Below are 23,060 nucleotides of genomic sequence, written 5' to 3'. Positions count from 1 at the left end.
CAGCTGGGACCTCATGCTCCTGCCACCCTGCTCTGGGCCCTGCTGGCTCTGGCCCTGGGACACCGGTGCAGGCCCTGTGCTCCCACTGGCTCCCTGCCTGCTCACACCCAGTGCACCCCAGCCCCACGGTACAGGCAGGGGCAGCGCATAGGGAAGCTGGTGCTGAGCTTGGGGAAAAGTGTCCCCTCTCCTGCCCTATGGCCAGCGCCCTACATTGCAGGCACTCGCAGCCCACGTGGGGCTGTCCAGAGAAGGCACAGGCAGCCTCAGGCTGGCCGCGAGCAGCAGCAGCAGGAGGCGCCGGGCATGGGGCAGGTGAGGGACCACTTTTCCCCGTGCTCAGCACCAGTTTGTAACCTGCCCCACTGCCAGCATGGCACTGGGGCCGGGTTACAAGGTGGTACTGAGTGCGGGGGCAGGGGGAGAAAGCAGCCCCTCCCTGCCCCATGCCTGGCACCCGCGCTGCAGCCACTCGCAGCCTGCCTGGTGCTGCCTGTGCCTGCTCCAGACAGCCCTGCATGGCCTGTGAGCACCTGCTGCACCTGCAGCTGGCCATAGGGTGGGGGAGAGGCCACTTTTCTCCGTGCAGGGAAGGAACCCAGGGAGAAGCTGTGTGTGGGGAGGAAGCAGCCCCTCCCCTGCCCCACGGCTGGTGCCCTGCTCTGTAGGTGCTTGCAGCCCGTATAGAGCTGTCCGGAGCAGGCACAGGTAGCCCCACGTGGGCTGCAAGTAGCTGCAGTGTGGGGCACTGGGCTTGGGTGGGGAGGGGCTGCTTCCCCTGCCCCCATGCTCCTTCCCTGCCCAGGGTCCCACCCCTCAGGTACCTTAGCTTCCCGCGTTGGGGCAGCCACATGCTCTCAGCCCAGAAGCCCTGGAAGGGGCTTCTGGCTGGGAGGTGGGGTTGGGCAGGCCCTGCTGTTGTTGGAGCCTGCTGGGTTTCCTCTGGGTCCTACTGCCCTTGTTTCTTGTTATTTTTGGCAGGGACCGGGGCAGAGAAATACTAATTTTCCAAATTTTTTGCGGGGGGGACCTGCAGGCCACATCCAGCCCATGGGCCATATTTTGCCCACCCTTGCCCTACCCTATATCATTGGAAATATCTCCAAATTATACCAGGATCTTCCTACACAAATCCCTGTTTAAAAATTTGTAATTAATATCACCCATAGCACACTGGCTGACATAGCACAATTGTATTGCATTTTACTGTGTGCTGTTATACAGCAGTATGGATTTACATAGTGACTGGCTACTGTGTCCAAATGATTAGGTAAAATGGTATCTTCTCTACTTGGGAATTTTTCAACTATAATATTCATTGGAAGGGCTTTTAGAATTTTTAGATAACAAAGGCTTTCCTACCAGTTCCCCACTAAGTCCTCTTATTTCCTGTTGTATTTGCCCTCCTTTCATATGAAATTGCAAGTTCTAGTAGTTGAGGGCAGATCACTACTATTAGAACCCTTTTATTTTCTTAAAATTTAATTTTATCTGAACTAAAGGAAATTGGATGTAACCTGTTAATAAAACTAGAAAAGCTATTTCCTATTTTGGCTGTTTGCTTGCCTTCAACTTACTTTATTGACCCTGGCTCTGTGGCATTCTTACCCCAGCCTTTTATTACAACACTTAATATTTCTGTGCCTTGGCACAAGAAACATGCTGTGGTCAGTGTCTCAGCCTTAATAGCAGTTAGGCTGCCATTCAGTCTTAGAAACTGATTTTGCAGTTTTAACTAGCTATATACATCAAAGGTTAGATCTTGCAAGTCTGAGTCTTACGTGGTCATTTGTCTCCCTCTAGTGGTTAGATAGTGCTAATGAACTAGGTTCTGTATTGTTATGGTGGTGACAACTCTTACATATAGTCTGTTAGCTCTTTTAAATATGTAACTTTGGTGTACAGTAAATCTGTTCTTTTAACCTGTAAGCATTTAGAAAATGCTTCCATGTATACAATATTGATATAAATTGAATCACAGGTGGATTTATTGATTTAATAAATTTGTTCTTTAAACAGGTCTTAAAAAATTTATTTCACCGTTTTTTATATATATTTTTTTTATTCAACCTATTTATTTCTTTAACAGGTATTAATTTTTAACAAGGAAGAGGTATAGAGTTCTACAGAGTTGATCTGCACAATAACTTTATTCATTTAACAGTCAAATTCAAATATCACAGATTCATTTAAGTTGGCTTTCATTGCTGGTTTATTAGAAGAGTTCCTTTAGCTGGAAAGTGACAGGGAGAACCTTGTTAGTTGTGCTGTGTGATCAGTATGCAGTGCAAGCATGTCTTTCAGCTCCATAGGCATGAATAAAGTACAAGAATTAAGCAATATTTTATATTTTGTCTCGCATTACCATATTATATACTTTTTAAAAATGATCTGAATTTTTTTTTAAAATGGAACTTTTCTTGAGACTTTTGTTTAAAAGTTTTTAATAAAGCATTTAAATAAATGAAAAAAACCCCTCTAGAATTTACTTATCTTGGCATCAAGGATTTCTCCCATAGGTGCTATAAATCTCCTTATGAAGAGAGAATCCTGTATGACTGCCTATCAATGTTTTAATTGATATTGCCTGAGCATTTATTTGTCTAAACTGATTAGTTTTAGGCAAACAGTTTACTTTGCTTAGTAGAAGCACAGATTTTGCAGATATTCTTAAATCATACAAATAATTGAAGTTTGTGTACTTTACTTCATCTTTATCCACAAGGTGAGTTGCAGGCAAAAAGTTGCCATTTTCTGTGAAAATGATGTAAATTAATATATTATGAAATAAGCCAGTGCTGCAAAATCATAATTAATATTTTTTCTGTTAATATGTTTGGTGTCTCAACACCAGTCCACAAACACAAGAATAAGTAATCCCGTATCAAAACCAACTACTTGCAAAGAAAATTATTCATTAATATTTGCAGAATTGGTTCTTGAATCTATTTTTAAATAGTCAAGATTGAATTTTGCTATATATTTTACAGTTCTTTCCAAAAAGTATGTCTGTGTTGCCTTCATAGTTCACCATGTTTCATTCAATTGCTTATTTTCTTAGAATTTTGAATAATAGATACAGTAAGGATATGTCTTAGCTTTCATTATATTTTTTTTTTTAGATTTGGAGGTGCAAATATTGTCTTTGAGGTATCTTTTAAGTGTGTTAAGGAATCCTTTGATAAGAGATCATTTTGGGTGTTTTTCAGATTTGTATCTGCTTGCTTTACACACCAAAGTTTTTACTACTGTGACAGACAATTTAAGTCATGGGAAAGTGTAGCTGAATTCTCTGTAGTTTTGTTTTCAGCTGAGTCTCATTTTCAAAATCTTTGGTTAGTTTACTTTTACAAGCATTACCAGAAACAAATTATTTTCCTTTAATCTCAATTTGTTTGCAAGGCGTGATTTTTAAAACAAACAGAACCAACTATATATATGGTATAAATCTGATGTGTCCCCAAGATAGAGAACATATGGAATTTAGGGGACAGGTTGTTGTTGTTGTTGTTGTTTTTTTTTTTTAAAGCAGTATTTTGACCCTCCCCCCCCCCCCCAAAAGGCCTTTTACACATGCATTCAGTGCATATAATTATTTATGTATTTATTTAAATGACTTGGTACCATTTACTTGTTGTTAATGGTTAATTTTTTACTCTGAAACAAGCTTTTGCAGGCTTCTCTTCAAAGTCTTTTAAATGTTGACAGTGCCATGAGCACACACAAGTATACTTTGTGATGGCTGTGATGTTATATTTATACCTTACCCTGTAACGGCCTGTGGACAGTATATGATATCAGCCATGTTTCATCCACTTCCATGAAAGTAATTATGATGTCAGTGGGGTAGTCTGTAAACAGTTCAGTAGGTAAGACATTTGGACCTCTCCTTACATTTGTATATAGCAAAATGGTTCCCCTGACATTTCTTATATTCAGAGGAACACCTAAAAGATTCTCCTCATGGTTTTTATATTTACCTTGTAAATTTCTTGTGCTTTTAGATTAGCCTTTTAGCTGGAAGTTGCTTGATATAGGTTTTAATCTTCTCCCATACCACTTTAACATAAAGAAATGTGACTAGAATATTTAACATTTTCAAAGGTGCTTTCTATCCATGGATGGCGCACTGCTTTAGAAAGTGGATATGCTTTGTTACTCCAGTTCTAAAATACAGGAATCAAGAGTTGAAGCTGGCTTGCCTGATATCGAGATGCAAAACAGTGGCAGAGGTGGAATTTATAAAGCTTAATTGTTTAAAAACTGCTATATTGTACCCTGCATTCCCTTTACAGTGTAAAATGCATGTATGTAAAATAATACTATTTATTAAGGATGGTTTTGGGCCATGTATAGGCACATCAGTTAGCAAGGAAGGAAATTTCTGCTACTTTTCTCATTAGTTAGTCTTTCCACTGCAACTTGCATAACATAGTTATTTGCATTTTAAACCACAAATGTATTATCTCTGAAAATTATGAATTTGAATATTCTACAGCAACTCCATTTGCAAATGAAAGAGTAACCTGGGGGGGTGGGATATTATATTTGAAAAAGAAAAGAAATCATGGGTTATGCATTTTAATTATGGTTTTGGTGTGACCCAAACTTGGGATGAACCCAAATTTGCAATTAATGAGTATTTCAGGATTTGGCTACACCACAACATTGGTATATCCTGGTTTGAGCACTCCATGTTCCAGGGCATGACCTTGCCTTTATGTCTGGCCCCAGGTTGGTGAAGCCAGTGAACCTTCTCTTGAGGCACTGATCTCCAGATTGTTTGGAAGCAGCCACTGAGGATAATCTTGGAGCAGCCTCATTGTTGCATGTCCTGGCACACTTGTAGATGCTGGTGAATGGAGGTGCTCTAGAACAGGTGCAGGCAGGCTCTTGGTGGTTCATGTACCATCAGAGCCCAGCATGGCATGATTTTTTTTATGTACTGTTCAGGCAGACTTTGCACTAGATGCAGCAATAGTTTTGTGTCTGTAGGTTCAGGCTTCATTTGATTAAAGCAATAGTTCTCAACCTTTTGAGACTTGAGGCACCCCTAGAAAATTCCATCTCTGTTTTAACTTTTTTTTTTACTACAGAAATATAATAGAGCAGTTGCACAGAACTTGGGAAGACTGCAGTTATGGATTTCTATTTGAAATCAGTAGGTTTATCTTGTGACTCATGTTTATAAACCTAGTTATGTGTGGCACCTGTAGCACCCTTGAAAGGATTTCAGTGTACCATTGCACCCTGGTTGAAAATCACTGGCCTAAAGTTGCATTTGAGGTGATAGACATATGTATTCCTAACAGTGAGCAGTAACGCTGCCTTTCCAAAACTGAAATAACTCCCCCCCATTCTTCATAGTCACAGATGGAGAGAACAGTTAATATGTATACAAGGTGAGAGGCTTTAGTATTCTTGCTTTAAAAATACCATTGAATTAAAAAAAATAGCCAAAATCTTTATTCATTCATTCTTCCCACTATATTCCATTGTTGACTTCTTCCCTGTTCAGCTGCCCTTTTTTGCAGACACATGGGAACTTGACATGATTATGAGCAGAATTGGTACATCTCTCCACCATTTTAAAGCCAACAGTTCATGCACTCCTGAGATCATAGGGAAAATTAACTTGAGGGTGTGTGTTAGTCATCTTTAAATTTTTGTCGTCTTTGATTTTAGCTAGATTTTTGGTAGCTTTGTATCTGAGTTTTTTGTTATCCCTTCAGTTGAGTGTTTGAAAGTACTTTCTCATGTTGGATCTGCATTTATTGGATGCATGGTAACTACTGTGCTTAACTGGCTATTAATATGGAATGCTATAGAGAACAAATGTCTGTGCACTTATCTGTTGGTTTAAAAAGTTCTAATAATGTACTTTCTTATTTGTAATTGAAGTAATACATATTGCTCTTTAATTACAGATATATTTTCCTACATAGTATATTGGACTAGGTATGGTGTATCTAAATTGGGTTGCTAAAGATGCTGTAGAATAACAGATCCTTTTTAAAGTTAAATACTTCTTCCTCTCCCCAAACTGTAGACTTTCTATTTCTAAACAAGTTTATTGGGTGAGAGTCTGTTCAGTGTGGAACCTTTACATTTTAATACCTTGCCCCTTTTTAGAATGACTGGCTTAACAGCACCAGTTGTAATGCTTTTTCAGTTCAGCAAACTAACAGTAGATTGTTGAGCATTTTTTCTCCTTCCATCTCAGCCCTGATGGGCATTATTTAAGATGTTTTCTCTACAGACTTTTTTTGCACTTGATATCAGGCTATTAATTCTTTTAATTCTAACAACCCACTTTAGTTCTTTGTACACTTTGGTATACATAATGGTTAGTTTTAAGTTCTGGATGAAGGAAACAGAATTACAGCAGGGATGCAAAGTGTTATATTGGGGGCAGGGGGAGAAGAGGGGGAAAAACAAGCATGCATTGACATGGGCTCCACTGTACCAGACTTTCCAAATAGTTTTGGCAAATAGTTATGATCTCACTTAGTTTCCACTAACCAAGGGAAAGGCAAGCAGCTGTAATATGTGGTGTTGCTGCTAGGTATATAATAAGTTTACTCAACAAACTTATTTTTAATTAAAATATGCTACCTTCAAAATGACATACCCTTTGGTGTAATAGCCACAAGAAATTCATTGCTCTTCAAAAAACCCCCTCCCCCCAAAAAACCACATTTGAGAAAACGTGTGGAAGCTTCTGCATTATTCATTGTTTTTTTTTTTTCTCCAAAACTAGTTTTCACCTAATAATGCATTCCTAATTATTTAAAAAAATACTTAGTGCAGTGTGTTTTTTTTTTTAAACCACAAATACTGGAGATTGTTAAGAGTTTAAAGCATCTTAGAACTGTCCAATGGAGTTGTTCCATTTGTTTAAATTAAGCTCGACAGACCACGGAAATTTAAACAGTATTTGGTGAAATATTGTGGTCATCAGGAAACAACTTAGACATCAAATATATTTGCCACCCTTGCATCCCCCATGAAAAAAATCATAATGCTTAAAACTCTGCTAGTTGCTTGTAAAAGTAAAGTTTAATTGCATTTGCTCACAGCAGATTTTTGACAATTAATGAGTAAAAGCAGTCCTCATTATATTTTATTGTACTTAAAACGTAGTTAGTTAACTTGGAATTTAGCCAACACTGATTCTCCATGAACTCTGGCTAATATATTTCTCCTAACGCAACAATACACTTTTGTTGACTGAGGACATTAAGCCCAAAATTGAGTTGATGGACTCGTACTTTAATCTTCGTACTTTAAGGCAGGAGGAGGAGAATTATGCCCATGTGTACATAAATACTGCATGTAGGTCTTGCTGTAATGGTTAGTTTATCTCTGCCCTTTTAACACTTAGGTTCATGCTGCTTACAAAATTGTCTATGAAGCTGAGCGCAACTGAATTTTGAAAGGGAAGCAGTAACCATATAAAACTGTCTCACTTTACTTCATTTTCACTCTGGGGGAGTATGCAGAAGGTTTTTTACTCTGATTTCTCTTTTTTTTGCTACAGCCTTCTGAGTTTGATATGAGTGATGCAACTAGTGGGGAGACAAGGGTAACATCCGTGTTGCAGTTGAGGGGGAGGGCAAGGACACAGCTGCTCCTACAGCCTCACAGTTGCTGTGTGGCAGCTTCCCTGGGTGTCTGACTGCGTTGTTACAATTCTGGTTGATGCACTTGATAACAGTGCAGCTACACCTTGGCTAAGCTTATCTTTTAGAAGTCTTTGTCCTCTGTGTTCAGGACTGTCTTGATTGCTGCAGTCACTTCATTATCATCACCGAAACTCTTTCTACAAGTGTCTACTTTCCATTTTAGGACCAGATGAGTCTTGAAGGGATCCCATCTGGCAAATAGGCTTGATGAGGAAATGGCTTCCTGTTTTTACTGTGGTATAAAAGACATCATCCTTCAGTGTTGTTACCAAGTGCTCATGGATTTTCCTTGCTGTGAAGCTTTATGGCAGTGCCTGGGCACTACCCTGTTTTCATTCTTCATTTTTCAAATATTTGGTGATTGGCTCACTTTGAATGCACCATTGTACAAGATCTGTGCCGATGTAATACTGACTGCTGAAAAACAAATATATCAAAATATCCATACCTGATCTGTGAAATCTGTTGAGCTCTGGTGTATGATGTAATAGATATGGGGAGCTACTTTCTGATGCCTCTTGTGCTCTTAGACACTTCCATGTTTTTTCCCTGCTCTCAGTAGTGAGACCCACAGCAGGTATTGCTTCAGTCATTTAACGTCGTACTGTGCTCAGCACATTAATAGATGGATGACTTAGAACAGGGGTGGCCACTCTGCAGCATGTGTGCTACAAGCGTTGTATGCAGCATGCAAGCACTGGGTGCTCAGCAAAGGAAAGCGCCAGAATGGAAGCAGAGGGGCTTGAGACTTTAACTGTGTGGAGTGGAGTTGCAGCTGCTGCAAAAGGAGGTGTTGGGTATGTATATTGCCATCAAGATCCAAGATAATTCCCTGGCCCTGCAGCCACTGTCTCACTCCAGGCTTTGGATCCTTGCTTACTGTATAAAACTGCCACAGTTGCAGGACCAGAAAAGGGTTAAGATGGCTCTTGGGTAATACGTTTCTTGGAACAGCATCCTGGTCCTGCTTTGTTCTTCCTAGCTGGAGGCTTCAGCCCCCCTTGCCTCTGGTGTCTCAGGGTGCAAATTCTGTCAGATGCCTCTCTCAGGTGTGGGGATTAGAGTGACACTCAAGGATGGAGTGCAGCTTAACTTTTGGCACGTCAGCCTTCAAGGCTCACCACCACTAGTTTAAAGTGTATGTGTATCTGACTTTGTCTTTATAAATTGTGGTGAATAATCTTGTAGAAGGAATATGTCGAGATTATGAAAATTGGACATGCCTGGAAGGATTTTACGTAAAACTGCATGAATGTAACGAAATATGTATTGGAGAATATCAGGCATTAATATTGTGTGTTCTTTTTTTTTTAACTTTATTTCTATGACTATACTCCACTTGGCCTAGAAATAAATCTTTCTACCTAAAAACATTTTACTCTGATTTTTGCTCATTTTATGTTTAATCTGGGTAATCTTTCAAGCAGTGCAAGAATTAAATTTACCTTCTAATGTTAGATTATTAAAACAAAAACAATACCTTGAATTAAGGTGATCTAATAAGTTTGCTTTTTCTGTAACTAAATCTGTACTTAGTGTTATGGCTTTGTATATAAAAGTACATCTCTTAACCTCAGAGCTGTTAATATACATACAATTGTGTGCAGTTCTATAAGAAAAAAAAAAAGACATTGAAAAGACTAACTAGATGCATCTGTCCTATCTCTATACCAGTGCAGCTTATTCAGTGTGAGTACTGTTCTGTTTTATCCTCTTATATGTAACTATTTCCTCAGAACACTCCTAAGTAATTTTTCTCCCTAGTGAGATACTTAGTGATGTGAGAGATTCTCCTCCAGTTTACACAAGTCCTTAAAGCTGTTCTTGTTGTTATTTGTTTTTGTAAGTACCTTACCCTTTTAGAACTATACATACAGCTTTTAAAATATCAAGAGCTGGAGAAATGTAAAACAACAAAAAACATTCTGTTTATACCCTAATTATTTTTTTATTCGCAGGTATGCTAGAGTGTGAAAGTAAATCGAGCCTGCTCAGTTTAAACTGTTTAAAAATGCACTAAATAGTATTGTTTTATTATAAAGTATTCAGAACTGAAAACCTTAACTTTAAAATAAATTCATAAGTGCAATGAAGAAGATACTTTTTAAAAAGCATAGAAGAATTAAATCCCTATACAAATTATTATATACATTTTTAAAGGGTAATATTCAAGCATCAGAAACTTTGAAAACTGAAAATGAAGAGCTAAAGAAAAAAAATGATGAAACCACTTCAAAGGTTCTCCAACTGGAAGAAGATCTTGTGACTGTTACTCAAAAAGCAATTGAAAAAGAAACAGAGTTAGACAGGTATTTGACTTTCTGAATGTTATGTTTTGTTTTAATTTTATTTTTATATTTATCCATGTAAATTAGGAAGATATGTATGTTCTGTATTTATTAATATCTTCCAATTGATCCATTCCTTAGTTGGAAAGACAAGCTGAAGAAATTAGTCCTTGAGAAAGAACAACTTGAATGTCAGTTAAAGACAGAAAAAGATGAGAAGGAGCTTTATAAGGTAACATATGCTTCCCAACTGCATGTCTTGAAGCTAGGCAGGTAAAAATAAGTCCAATGCCAATTTAAAGAACTGTGATAAATTAAATGTGTCAGGAAACAGTCTCTTTTTGTGAACATCTTTTAACTGTCTTAAAAAATGTTCTAGATAAAGATGTGTGGAAAGCAATCAGAAAATGCCTGAAGTTTACTGAAAGGTCTGTAGGAGGAGGCCAATCACTAACTGTTCTATTTAAATATACTCCTGATGAATTAAAATTAAGTGATGCCAGACAGACACTTTTTTATTGTATAACACAGCACCTGATAAGGGACCATGATAAAGCAGTGATGAAAATGTCCCTTCCAGGCATTGAGATGTTTCACAGGGACATTGATCCCTTTGCAAGTAACCAGAGCATATACTAGCTACTACATGTTTACATCTTCAGGAACAGCTTTAGTATTTTTTTTGTAGACTCTGTTGTCTCTGGAACTGAGTACTGTTATTGCAGTGTTGTTACTTTTGGGCATGGTGTAATTTTTTGTTGTAGTTTTCTTTTGTTCATTTTTTTGTCCTATCCAGAAATCCTCAAGTGAGTGTTGAAATTATAAAAATGTTGATGTTTTGATCTTCTCTTAAAAGACTTAACTTTTCATAGTATAGCAAAACTTGTGCTAAGAATTCTTGTGTTTATAGTTGGAAGGAGAATTTACATTTTTGAGAATCATTACAGATACACTTGAAGAATACAGAAATAGAAAACACCAAGCTAGTAAAAGAGATCCAGGTATTAAAGAATTTGGATGCAAATAAAGAAAACTTGATATCCTATTACAAAGAAGAGGTTGGCAAACTACAGATGTGTGTGGCTGAAAAAGAAAATACGAAAAAAACATTCTTGCTTTCGTCAACGAGCAAGGTAGGTGCTGCTGGTATGATTGGCACAATTTAAAAGTATTCCTTGAAGCTGAAAGTATTATTAATGTAAAGTTGCATGCATTTGGCAAAGGTGAGGGTGGTGAAGAAGATGGTGGGGAGGAAGAAGGCCTGATAATGATATTCTTAATATAAATGAGAAACTGGAGAAAGTTTAGATAGCACGGCTAACACAAAACTAATTTTCTGAGTTTGAATAGGTAGAGAAATAGTTTGCAGGTGATCCTGGAGACAGGCAGAAATGTAGGGTGAAATGAAGGGATGTGGCATTGGGAGAAAATGTTTCAATTGTCAGGATAGCAAAAGAAGTTGTGGCTGTCTTAGTGAAGATCTATAAAGAAAGTGGAAGAGAAGGGAACCAAAGACATAATCCTGTTGGGACTTTATAGCGTATGGGGGAAGAAGAGGTGGGGGTGCATCAAAAGAGGTGCAGAAGGAACAATAAGAATGCACTGTTTGGAGTTTACAGTAGTGTAAAAGGTGAGGGAGTACAAAATTAGAAGAAAGGTCAGAGGGAATAAGAGTATTGTTCACAAGATTTATTTAAGAGAATGAACTTTGAGAGCAGTCAGCAGATTAACAATTTCCTCAAAGAGAAGAATGATGCAGTCTTGAGAAAATTCAGTACAGTCAATGAGGATTGTGTGCATGAAATTCAGTGAAAGTGGAGAAGTAATGATGTGTACAAAGAAAATAGCAAGATGGGAAAATGGGAAAGTATGTTGCCTTGTCTTTCCAGCCTAAATTAGATTTGGGTATTTCTAGTTACATTCCCCTAAATGCTATGCTGGTGAATCTGTTGTTAGACAACTAATGTGTATATTATCTTTAAAAAAAAAAAAAAAAAAAGTGTTTTCCAATGCAGGATCAAGTGTTAACCATAAGGGGCCCTATGACACATTCATTTGATGTGTTGGGATTTGTTCCCAACAAGTGCACCTCCTGCTGTGCCACATGTGCATGACAGGACATGCTGTTTTGGGATCAGGGATGAGATCCAGTCACACCATCATTAATTGCTAATGCAATGGGAACTTAAGATCATGATTCCCCTGCACTAGTAAGTTAAAAACTGGGTGCCTGCAGCCTGGCATGACCCAGTGTGGTCCCAGGGCTGGGACTGACAATCAGCTGATGGGCTCTCCTCCACCTGGCACCCTGAAAACACTGGGGTCCAGTCCCAATCAGGCCTGTAGCACAAGGCTATCAGTCTGCTGAGGCAGGGGGACCTGTCAGCTAAGCCCCCTGTGCAGCCAACATCAGGCTGAATGGTGAGATTACCCTGCTATACATTTTATTTAAGAAGTGATGGAAACCAGCCACAAAATTGTTACCTGTTTTGTGGAATATTACTGTTTGATTTTTCCATTTTGTCATGCCACTGATTCCCTGGATGTGTAGCAGGAGTACTATTTATGGTGCAATGAATAGGTTAATTGTGTTGTATTGTAACATCTGCCACTAATTTAACAAATAATGTCATATCCTGGAAGATCCCTAACACTTTGTCTGCTATGTTACTGTCTGCTGTAAATCACAGATATATACGGAGATTTATCTGATTTAATAATATCTTCTGTCACAGAGGTAAAGGGTCAGTAACCATGTATTCATTTGCATGTGCAGAAATCCAAGCACAGTCAGTCTAAAAGAAAGTCCATATAATCTCTTGGAGACTTCAGAAAAATGCATTTGAGAATAGCAGGCTACATGCACTTCAGTTTGTCTAGACTCAGTTAAGACAGTCCACTGCCATCTTACTTTGTGTCTTTAGGAAGAGAATCGCATCCGGATATGGAGCTTTTATGCCTCTCTTAAAAAAAACAAAAAACAAAAAAACCCCAACAACTTTCCACTCCTTTTTGTGATGTTTAAAGCTACAGCCAGAGTGAGGATTTCATCTATTTGCTATTTTATAAAATCTTTGATACACACACATTCCGTTTTAAAAATAAAGAGGCATCTCTACTTCTGACATTGTGGTGTTAATTGAGAGCAAAGATGTTGAAATTGAGTTATGTTAATTGGGTTTAAAATAGAATCAGCTGGAAATGCACCGAAATAGCAATGTGCAGAGTAGTAATAAGTTTCTGAAACTTAGATTTTGGAACAAAGATTATATTATACTGTTAACTCATTTGTTTACCATTTTCAATCAAAATTTATTGAGAGAATAAAGACAAGACAACTTACAAGACAGTTACCTTAGGCTTGGGACAGACGTTCAAAAAGCCGGAGCCTAAATTGATTCAGTCTTTGTAGGTTGGTCTAACCTGCCTGCAGTGGCTTGGGCTAGAAGCTGGGGAGGGGGTGGGTGTTAGAGCAGCCCTCCCTTCCCTTCCCTTCCCTTCCTCAGCAGCCGCAAGGCTGGAGGGAAGCTGACCTGGGGGGTGTGGCCATGCTCTGGCAGACTGCTAAGTATGATTGCAGAGGGGTTTAAACCCACTGCCCTGGCCTGTAGGGCTGCCAGCAAGGATGTGCCTGGAGGGGGAGGTGGGGAAGCAGCCCTGGCCAACTTGTCCCCAGTGCCAGACACTGGCATGAGCAGTGCCTAAAGTGAAGTGGGGAATAAATTCCCCTGTCTCAGGGAAGGAACAGCACCTGGTCTGTCCAGCTTTCCCCTCTGCTCCTGCAGCTCCCCCTGCCCTTCCTCACTTCTGCTGCCTGGAGCGATGCAGCATGGGCAGGAGTGGGAGGGGTAGGAGCTGCTGGAGAAGAGGGGAAGCTGGCAGGGTGGAGCTGTTCTGCTCCCCTCACCTCCAGCTGCGGCTTCTGGTCCTGCGCGTGGTGGGTGGTAGCTTCAGCTCAGCACATGTAGCTCTGGCTCCAGCTCTGGCTGCCTTCCACCTGCTCCACCCATGGATGGAACTGGTAGAAGGCATCCAGAAGCTGGAGCCAGAGCCTTATGAGCTGGGCAGAAGCTGTGGGGCTGAAGCTTCCCCCTGCCCACCCAGAGCAGCGCGGCAGGGGCAGGACAGCCCACCTGGGCCCAGCTAGCCCACAGTTTGGGTGCAGCTGCAGCCACAAAGTGCTGCAGAAAATAGGGGGCATGGTGGCAGCTGCAGTCTGGCTGCACAGCCCCCACGCCCTCAGCACAAGCCTCATCTTCCTGGGCAGGGCCCAGCCCAGGCTAGTCCCTCTACATCTGCCCTCAGCACTTATGTTCTGTTACAGGTTTAAACCAGTTTTTGATCACTTAAACAGGTTTACGTGGAACTTTCGTCCCTAGCCTTAGGGTGCTTATATACATGTTTTCGCTGTGGTGTCGGGTGCTTTTAGAAGTGCCAGGCGCTGTAGTGCATATTTATATAAATGGTCAAATGTGCATCAGTGCGTAGAAAATGGCAGCAGTGTGCTTTTTAACTAAAATGCATTGTAGGTGTTTTGGTGGAAAAGCACACCACAGCCACTTTCTCATGGCATTTCGCCATTTATACAAATGTGTATGCAACACAGTGCTGGGTGCATTAGCTCGCATGGAGAGCAGACTCGATTAATTGATCTCTGGCACATCAGAGCAGACAAATGCTCTTAATGTCTATAGGTACAAGGGAAAATTACTTCTTTCAAATCTTCAGATGTGAAGACACACTTCAGTCTTTATTTAAGTAATTAAACTCAGAGTTTGTTTTGGGTTTTTTTCTGTGGTTTTTTTTTCCCCCTCTTCCCCCAGGAGGATGTAAGCATTTTAAAGGAACAGCTCCGGAAAGCTGAAGATGAAATTCAAGGTAGCAGGCAGGAAGCTGCCTTAAAGTCAAAAGAGTTGAGTGATGCAGTAAATGTTCGCGACAAGACCATGGCTGATCTTCACTGTGCTCGCCTGGAAAGTGAAAAATTGAAGCAGCAGCTTGCTGATACTGCAGATGAACTTAAAAAAATCACTCTTTTGAAAAATGAGCAGGTATGATTTATTTATTTATTTATTTATTTTTTCCATCAAATTTGGCCAGTTTTGCATGGAACCCGCCTTTTTTTCCTTAGATAATCAGTAATAAGAATTTTGTCTTGCCATTAAATATATTATCTTTAATTCAAAACATATACATTGTTTTAGGGGGTTTATAATTGAGAAGAATGTTCTATATTACTTTTTATTTTGAGATTCAGTTTTTTTCCCAGAAATTATTCTTAACAAACGAGTAGAGTTGTGGGTTATGTAGATTACTTTGGATTGGATTACCTGTTTTCAACTAGTGTGAACAGTGGGGAAAATAGGTTATTCTAAATTACTGCAAACAAGATGGAGGCTACTGGATTTGTTTTCTTTAAGATTCACTCCTTACTGGATGAAAAGCATAAGCTTTTTCATGAATAATTCAGAATTTTGGGTACAAATACCTTTTTTGAGCTTTTTGCATGTGTGTATGCGTGTGTGTTTATTTAATATATGTTTGTATAATCAAGAGTTTCAAGGGTATGTTGTTTACATGAGGTTTGTTCTAAAACACACCAAAGAAAACAGAAGGACTTTCATTGACTTTGAGTTTTGGATCAGACTCCTTGTGACTACTCCTGTCTCAGATTACTTTACTCCGGAAAAGAGTATTACACTTATGTGCTAGTTTTGGGGGAAAAAATGAATTTTCAAAAGGTAGCAAAAACAGCATGCCTCAACTTCAGATGCTCAAAAATTCTTTAGTGGGAAAGCATATTAGTAAATGTTTTTGTTGTTCTAAAAATCTAACTTCAAAAAAGATTCTGAAGAAACATCATAGGCCAGACTTTCCCTGAATAGATCCAGTAAGTGACTCAGTCAGCAAAAGGGAGCCACAATTTGTCCATAGCTGACTAGTTAAGAAGTGCCGGTGCTGCTAAAGCTGGGTTAGCTACTTCCTGTATCAGTCATACATTTCTTCTGCAGCCTCCACAACCTCTCAGCTCTGGCTTCATCTTCTCTTGTGCAAACTGCATCTTTATGTACATCAATATATCCTTGCCATTTAAAAAAAAAAAAAAAAAAAAAAAAGGTTCTTATTCTTACCTCAGTCCAAAGCTCTTTGTCTTTGTTATAACAGTCTGAAAAGCATTTTACAATATTTATTTGAAAAATATATATACTTCTGAGGGTTTTTTTTTCCCTTTGCTTCCTTTTTTTTTTTTTTTTAAAGGAAACTTCAAACACAGTAGAGCAAGAACTGCGCAGAGAGGTTGAGGATCTGAAACTTCGCCTACAGATGGCTGCTGATCATTACAAGGAAAAATTCAAAGAATGTCAAAAGCTCCAGAAACAAGTGAATAAACTTACAGAGCAGATAGTAAGTAAAACTGAGGAGTCATTGCCATTTGTGAACTTTCAATGTTTATTTGGTTTGCTTGTTTGTAAAGAATAGTGCATTTAAAATAATTAGAACACTGTGATAATAGTATTCTAAATTCAGCATTTTCCTTGGTGTCCATTTACATCTATTATACTTGACGATGAGCATGGGGTCCTAGATTTTGTGTATGTATAATGCTACTAAAGGCAGAGATCCCTGTCTCAGTTCCCTTTTTCTTCTAGGCTGTAAAATAAATTAAAAACCCTTATAGTGTGTGTTTCTTCCTTGTATTCAACTCCTGGGAGGGGAGGCACGGGAGAGGAGAAGAACTTTCAGGGAATTATAAAGGGTGCAGAACAAGGTTTAAAATAAGGTATCTGCATCTATTTTTCCTACTGCTCCTTTTATTTAGCTTTGCAACTTCCTGTTGACCCTGCCTTGTCATGGATCCTGGTTTTCCTGATTAAAGATCACAGATTCTCTGATTCAAAAAGTGAATTCTCTGATAAGCCCCAAAATTTGTGATTAAAACTAAAGGCCACCCACAGCCCCACCTGGTGCTGCTGGTGCCCCTTGCTCTCCGCCACCCAGCCTCCTCAGCCTTGCTGGTGCGTCTTACTCCCCCCTCCACCCCTCACATGCAGGAACAGACATGCAGACACAGACACTGACACTCGCCCACCCCAGCAGGTAAGTGTGTGTATAGGGAACGGGTGGGGGAAAGGGATGGGGTGGGGAGGTGCAGATTGAGAAGCAGGGCAGGAAGCATCTCCCTGTGCCTGCTTCCAGGAACAGGGCTTGTGGGGCGAGGGCAGGGGTGTCCCTCTACAGGCTGCACATATGCTAGCCGGTTGGCTGGGGAAGTTTGCACACAGCGTTTGCCTCTGTGCCCCACACTACCTTCCCTCAGCTGGCCGCACGGCTCCATAGGCAAGTCGTGGCGCAGGGTGATGGTGGCCGTTGTCTGCAAGCCCCTTCCCCACCAGCTGGCAGGCACCCATCCGCCACCACCCTGCACTGCCACTTGCCTGTGGAGCCAGCGGGGGCTGGTGGCGGCTGCGTGCCAGCCAGCCAGTGGTGGGGGCTTGCACGTGGCGGCCACCACTACCCTGTGCCGCTACTTGCTTGTAGAGCTATGTGGCCAGTCACAGGGCAGCAGCGGCAGTGTGGTGGCAGCCATAGTGTGTGAGCTCCCCCTCCCTGCCAGCCAGCCAGATGGGAAACAGAAAGCTTGGATCCCTGCTTATCATCCAGAAGGTTAATGGTAAATGAGATGTTAACTCATGAGGTCTGTGGTTGTTGTCTAATCATATGCCTGTCATCAATTTGTGGTGACAGTATATGATCTATATCTTGCATGCTGCCAGCCCAACTGTCTTTTTTTAATGTGAATTATAGTTTCAGAGATCTTTCTTTTAGTGATGTTTCAATAGCTAGTAATGTAAATTTAAGTTTCAAGGGAACTATTACATTTAAATCTCCTTGTTTCAAGCATAACAAATCATTCTGATTTTCTAGAATGAAAGAGCGCTGTAATAGCTTTGAATATAGTTACAAGTTAACTTTTATAATTGCTGTGTTTTCAAGACTTTTTCTTTGAAATATGGCAGTGTTGTGTATAATGTCATAATCTAAACATATATCAGACTTCAGAGTGTTAATTGTAGCGTGACTAATTCAAGGTGTATTTTCTTAATTCTTGTATTTCTTTGTTGCCAGCAACTATATCAAGTCCATTCTTGGTAACAAAAATACTGCTAGAAATAAATTGCTTGCTTTCCTTCTTCCCCTTCTCTTCCTTTTTTCCCCTTCCTTTCACATCTCATCCCATCCCACAATGATTGCTAATATATAGTTTTCCACCCCCTAGAAAAACAGGAAACTAAGTTAAATTATAGCATATAGTGTTTTGAACAGTAGCATAATTATTAAAGCAGTTTGCAATATATTACTGATTTGAAAATTTCCTTTAATAAAATACCAAAAAAATTTCTTTTTATGAAGAAAATTGCAGGGAACCATCAGAAAGTGACAGATTCGTCAAACAGTGAGACAGCTACTGCCGTCATTAAAGATAAAAACTTGCCCACATCTCCAGGTATCAACAACTTAAACTTTTTTTGTCATTTCTATTCATATTGGCTTTAAAAAAAAGGTATTATTTGTAATGTAATCTCCTAAGAGATTTCTTGCAGGTATGAACTAGGTGTTAGTGTTTCTGTTAATTTAAAGAAAGCAGAAGACACTGATTAGACATATGAATGCTGGTTTATGAACCTGTAGTTGCAAATGCTTGCTCTCAAATAATCCCATTAAGTTGACTTAAATGAGTTCAGATACATATGTACCATTCACAGGATTGAGCAGTGAACTGGTGTTTAGTCATGTTAATTGTCAAGATGAATTTTGTTTAGCTATACACAGATTGCACAGTTTAGTTATGCACAGTATATAACTGGTCTGAGAGTGCTTTTGCTTGGATAAAAATGGGGTGATATGTCCAGCATGTGCAAATTTGTTTCTGGGCCGCATTGTCAAAATTGACCATTGATATAATTTTACCTGTTAGTCCTTTAGTCACCCTTGGATTGCAGCGTTAATTTATAAACCTAAGAATCAATATCCCTGTTTATTTTTTTCTTCAATATTTGCAGTTAGCCCCACTTCATCTGATATAGTTTCGGAGATCATTGTAAAGGAGCAGGTGCGTGAAATGAGCAAAGAAATTGCTGAGAAAGCAGAGAAGTATAAGAAATGCAAGCAAATGTTGACAGTAAGTGAAGGGCTACTTTGGAAAGTTAAACAAAAGTAACTACAGGGAATATATTTGAAAAACAAAAGTACTTGGCTTCCCATCTGTGTTCCTTTAATGTTCATTCATGCAACAGAACATGATTATAGTAGAAAGTGATCACTAAGCAGATATTCTTATGATAGAACCTCACTGCCGCAGTATCTTAACTATGCGTAATCCATTAAGTCTTTTAAAGTAAGGTATCAGAACAGCAAGAATAATAAAGTTATAAGCTGAATTTCTCCCGTGGTTGGGAGCTTTCAGTGCAGTCTTTAGAAGGAATAGTTGCCTATTGTCATTAACTCATTTAGCTTGTCATCATTTTTCTTGCTGTCAGAAGGGTATCATGCCAGCGTGCCATGAAGTGACACCTGCTCTACCACTGCATTTGTGACTTCCTTTGTGGGGAGGGCATTTGTTCTGGTATATTCCAAACTTTTGCTGATCTGAGTTGCATGGATGCTTTAAAGTAGTGGTAGCTAACCTTTTTGTGGATGGCTCTATGGAGCATTCTGCTCCATTTCCGTGCCTCCCTTTACTGAGCATCCAGGGCACACATGGAACATGCAGTAGCTGCCTGTGCTATTGTGCTATGTGTAGCATGGGTTGCCCGACCCCTGCTTTAAAGGAAGCTTTGCCTTTGTCCTTTTGGATGAAAACCACTTTTGAGTGACTGCAAAGTTTTCTGGAGTGAGATTTTTTTTTTTTTGTGGTGGTAAGACACCTGGCAGTGTAATTTGAAGAACAAGTGGGATTGTGTTTTAAATAGAGCAGCAGGAACAGATCAACAGAAGGAGGAAGAGCAGATTGTTGAAGACTCAAGGAAATAAAAATTGAACCTTATTTCTGAAATCTTCAATACCCTTATCCTTTTCAAATCTTACCAGTTAGGTAAAGGCTCACTAGGTTAGGTAAATCACTAAGAAGCCATTTGACAGTGTTCTTTTCCTAGAAAGCACTGAGCATGGTTTGGAAGTTTAAAAAAAAATCCCTGGGCTTGTAAAACTGAGCAATTTATCATGAACAACTTTATACTACTCCAGGATGAGAAGATGAAATGCAGTGTTTATGCTGATGAACTGGCTAAACTGGAACTGAAATGGAAGGATCAAGTGAAAATCAGCGAGAGTATGAAGCTACAACTAGCTGCAGTGGAGGACCAGTATAAAGTAAATTATTGGCTATTGTTTGTTATAATGATGAATGGTACCCTGTGCTCTAGTAGCTAGGTTATTTATAATTCTGATAACAAATACAATCTTAAATAGGGGAAAGCACAAAATATATTGTTGCTATAAAGTGAAAATCCTTTTTGCACTTTGGAAATAACAAACTTATTTAATACTTAAGTACAATATATGAGAAGACTAAGCAGACCTTGTAAATGTGTTGTTAAGAGATAGCTCTTGATAATATTGGGCATATAGACATCAAAATTATGACTTTGGGATGAAAAGTAGTTGTAGTTCTGCATCCTTCTTATTCACAGTAACAGTGATGGGCATAGAATATATGTTGAAAATTTTCATATAGCTTTGTAATGCTGTATTTCTAGTTCATGATGCATACTCAGTGCATTTTTTAACCAATTTAGGTGTGTCCCTCTCTAAGTTATGACATGCTCATAGCTGTTCTTGTATTAACAATGGATTTAATTTGGGGGATCTCAACTGTTATTTTCTTAGTCTCAGATCATCAGACAGTTGAGCATAACTGACAGATTAGGTTTGGCTAGGCCTCATAGCTTAATCTTGGCATTGTATGATTCATGTTGTTAATATTTATTTTGAAATGGCTGGTTGGATAAACATGTGGAAAGAATCAGAAATGAAGCATTTCTGAACAGCAAATTGTCATACCTTTTGTCAGCTAGCTAGTCTTAAATGTGCAGTTGGCTCGCATTGAATAGCAGTGCTACCTTTCTCTGTATTGCTGCTTCCGAAAATGGGCTAAATCTAAGTATTTCCTAAGAGCACGCTTTCCTAGTTGACACTTACTTAGCAGATTTTTCTTTTAAAAATATGGAATGGTGTTAAAGCAAGTTGTAGAATAACAAAGATTGCATGAGCGCTGCCTTGGAAGTCAAAGATGTTTGGTTTTCCCCATTTTAAGAGCTCTTATTTAAAAAAAAATACATGGAGGGGTGTGTGGTTATTTCTTGTTTCCTCTTGAAGGCTCAGATCGAGCGAAAACATTTATTTCTGTTAATTGGAAATGAATAACTTTTTTTTCAGGGAGACAATTGATTTTATTTGCTTTACTTTTTAAATTATACCAGTGGGGGCCAGCCTTTTTGGCATGTATGCCACAAATTAAGCCCCATACCCTCTTAGTGTCACTTGGATCCCTTTCCCTTTTCCGGTCCACAGCTTTGCTTTAAACTCCCCATCCTGTACTTCTTGCTTGGTCTGCTGCTCTGCTTTCTGCTCCGTGCCCTGTCTGCCATTGTGCTTTTCTGCTGTCCTGTGTGTCGCACACAGAGGTTGCCCATGTTGCGTGTGACAAGTGCACCACAGCTCGGCCACCCCTGAATTACATCATCTCAAATATCTTTAAGTATCACTGGTCATCCATAATAAGAAACATGTAATTTTGAACCTAAACAACAGAAATGAAAGAACGTTGCCCAAATAACACTGGACCTGGCCCCTACATCCAAACTCATTCTTCCCCTGGAAAATACATTGAGGAAAAAATGGCACTTGTATCAAGGTCAGTAGATCTTAATAGTTTCATAGTTACTAGAGTCAGAAGGGACCTGAGCAGATCATCAAGTCCGACCTCCTGCCATGGCAGGAAAGAGTACTGAGGTCAAACAACCCCAGCAAGATGACTGTCTAGCCTTGTCTTAAAGATCCCCACGTTAGGAGCCAGCATCACTTTGCTTGGAAGTTGGTTTTCTTTGTGTTGGACCAAGTGGAGGACAGAATTCAAGAAGTGAGGGCTTTTTCCAGGAATCACTTGACCACCAACGTTTAGATATTTTAAACTACATACTGTTAGCCCAGATGCCCAGGCTGTGTTCAGATGACAGGAGCGTGCAAGGTGAAGTCTCTCAGGTAGCTGGCATCCAAATCCTATGAGTCTTTCTAGATCAAAGTTAATGTTTTTAATTTTGTCTGAAACCAAGAAAGAAGCCTGAAAGAACTGACTAATGCTTTTCCTTTTCAGTTATTTTTTGTCAAACAGACAAAGGCAAAAAGTAGAGCCCTGTGGAACAGGGAATTTTAATAAGAATCTTTTAAGGGGAAAAAATAGGGGGTTTCTTTGTTTCTCCCAGTGAAGTTTATGTGGAACTGTTGAGTCTAAGGAAGAGTCTGAGTGTTATCACCAGTGCTTAACTCTTGACCCACACAAGCCTGACATCTGTTTGACTTCATTCTAAACAACATACCATTTTTGAACCCACGCAAGTGGGAAATTGGATGCAGGCTTACAAAGAACTACTGTATTCACCCAAATCCTAGACAACTTTGTATTTAAGATCACTCTTCAGTAGTTAATTCTACACATGGAAAATTATAAATTTGTTTCAATTTTTCTATGCATAGAATGTAATTGTTGGAGAGTTATCTTAAAATTTTCCATGCAAAGCAATGGCATGTGGGCAAGAGGCCAGACTGCTGCCCTGCTCTCCTACACTGCTTACCTTTTGAGTGGCGTGTCTGCCTCTAGGGCAGTCAGCAGAGGTAGTGGCCTTGGCTAGGGATAAGCCTGGCTCAGCTAGGGATAAGCAGTTACAGCATCTCTGGGAGTGTCTGGATTGGGTGTGGAGCTGAAGGTAAGCGGGGGGGGAGGAGGGCAGGCTGTGTGGTCTCCCCAGCACTACCCTCTCCCCCATTGCCACTTGCCTCCTCCCCTACCACATGAGCCACCCTGGTTCAG

At 39.7% G+C, this 23,060-nt stretch overlaps 1 protein-coding gene across 2 annotated transcripts in view; it reads left to right on the top strand.

Annotated features, from left to right (window-relative positions):
* The window catches only part of TAX1BP1 (Tax1 binding protein 1), a 93,533-nt gene that overhangs the window by 46,944 nt on the left and 23,529 nt on the right, over nucleotides 1-23,060 (top strand). For both annotated transcript variants that reach the window (XM_090046668.1, XM_090046667.1), the window contains exons 7-14: nucleotides 9,846-9,994; nucleotides 10,115-10,205; nucleotides 10,921-11,106; nucleotides 14,797-15,024; nucleotides 16,232-16,378; nucleotides 18,386-18,479; nucleotides 19,036-19,154; nucleotides 20,219-20,344. In XM_090046668.1, the coding sequence (XP_089902794.1) occupies nucleotides 9,846-9,994; nucleotides 10,115-10,205; nucleotides 10,921-11,106; nucleotides 14,797-15,024; nucleotides 16,232-16,378; nucleotides 18,386-18,479; nucleotides 19,036-19,154; nucleotides 20,219-20,344 (1,140 nt within the window). The remainder of the gene's footprint in view (nucleotides 1-9,845; nucleotides 9,995-10,114; nucleotides 10,206-10,920; nucleotides 11,107-14,796; nucleotides 15,025-16,231; nucleotides 16,379-18,385; nucleotides 18,480-19,035; nucleotides 19,155-20,218; nucleotides 20,345-23,060) is intronic.

This window comes from Crocodylus siamensis, chromosome 5, assembly GCF_052110815.1.
Source record: "Crocodylus siamensis isolate JL-2025a chromosome 5, ASM5211081v1, whole genome shotgun sequence".
NCBI lineage: Eukaryota > Metazoa > Chordata > Crocodylia > Crocodylidae > Crocodylus > Crocodylus siamensis.
The sequence above is the reverse complement of the archived record's forward strand: the minus strand, read 5'-3'. Positions and strand labels throughout refer to the sequence as shown.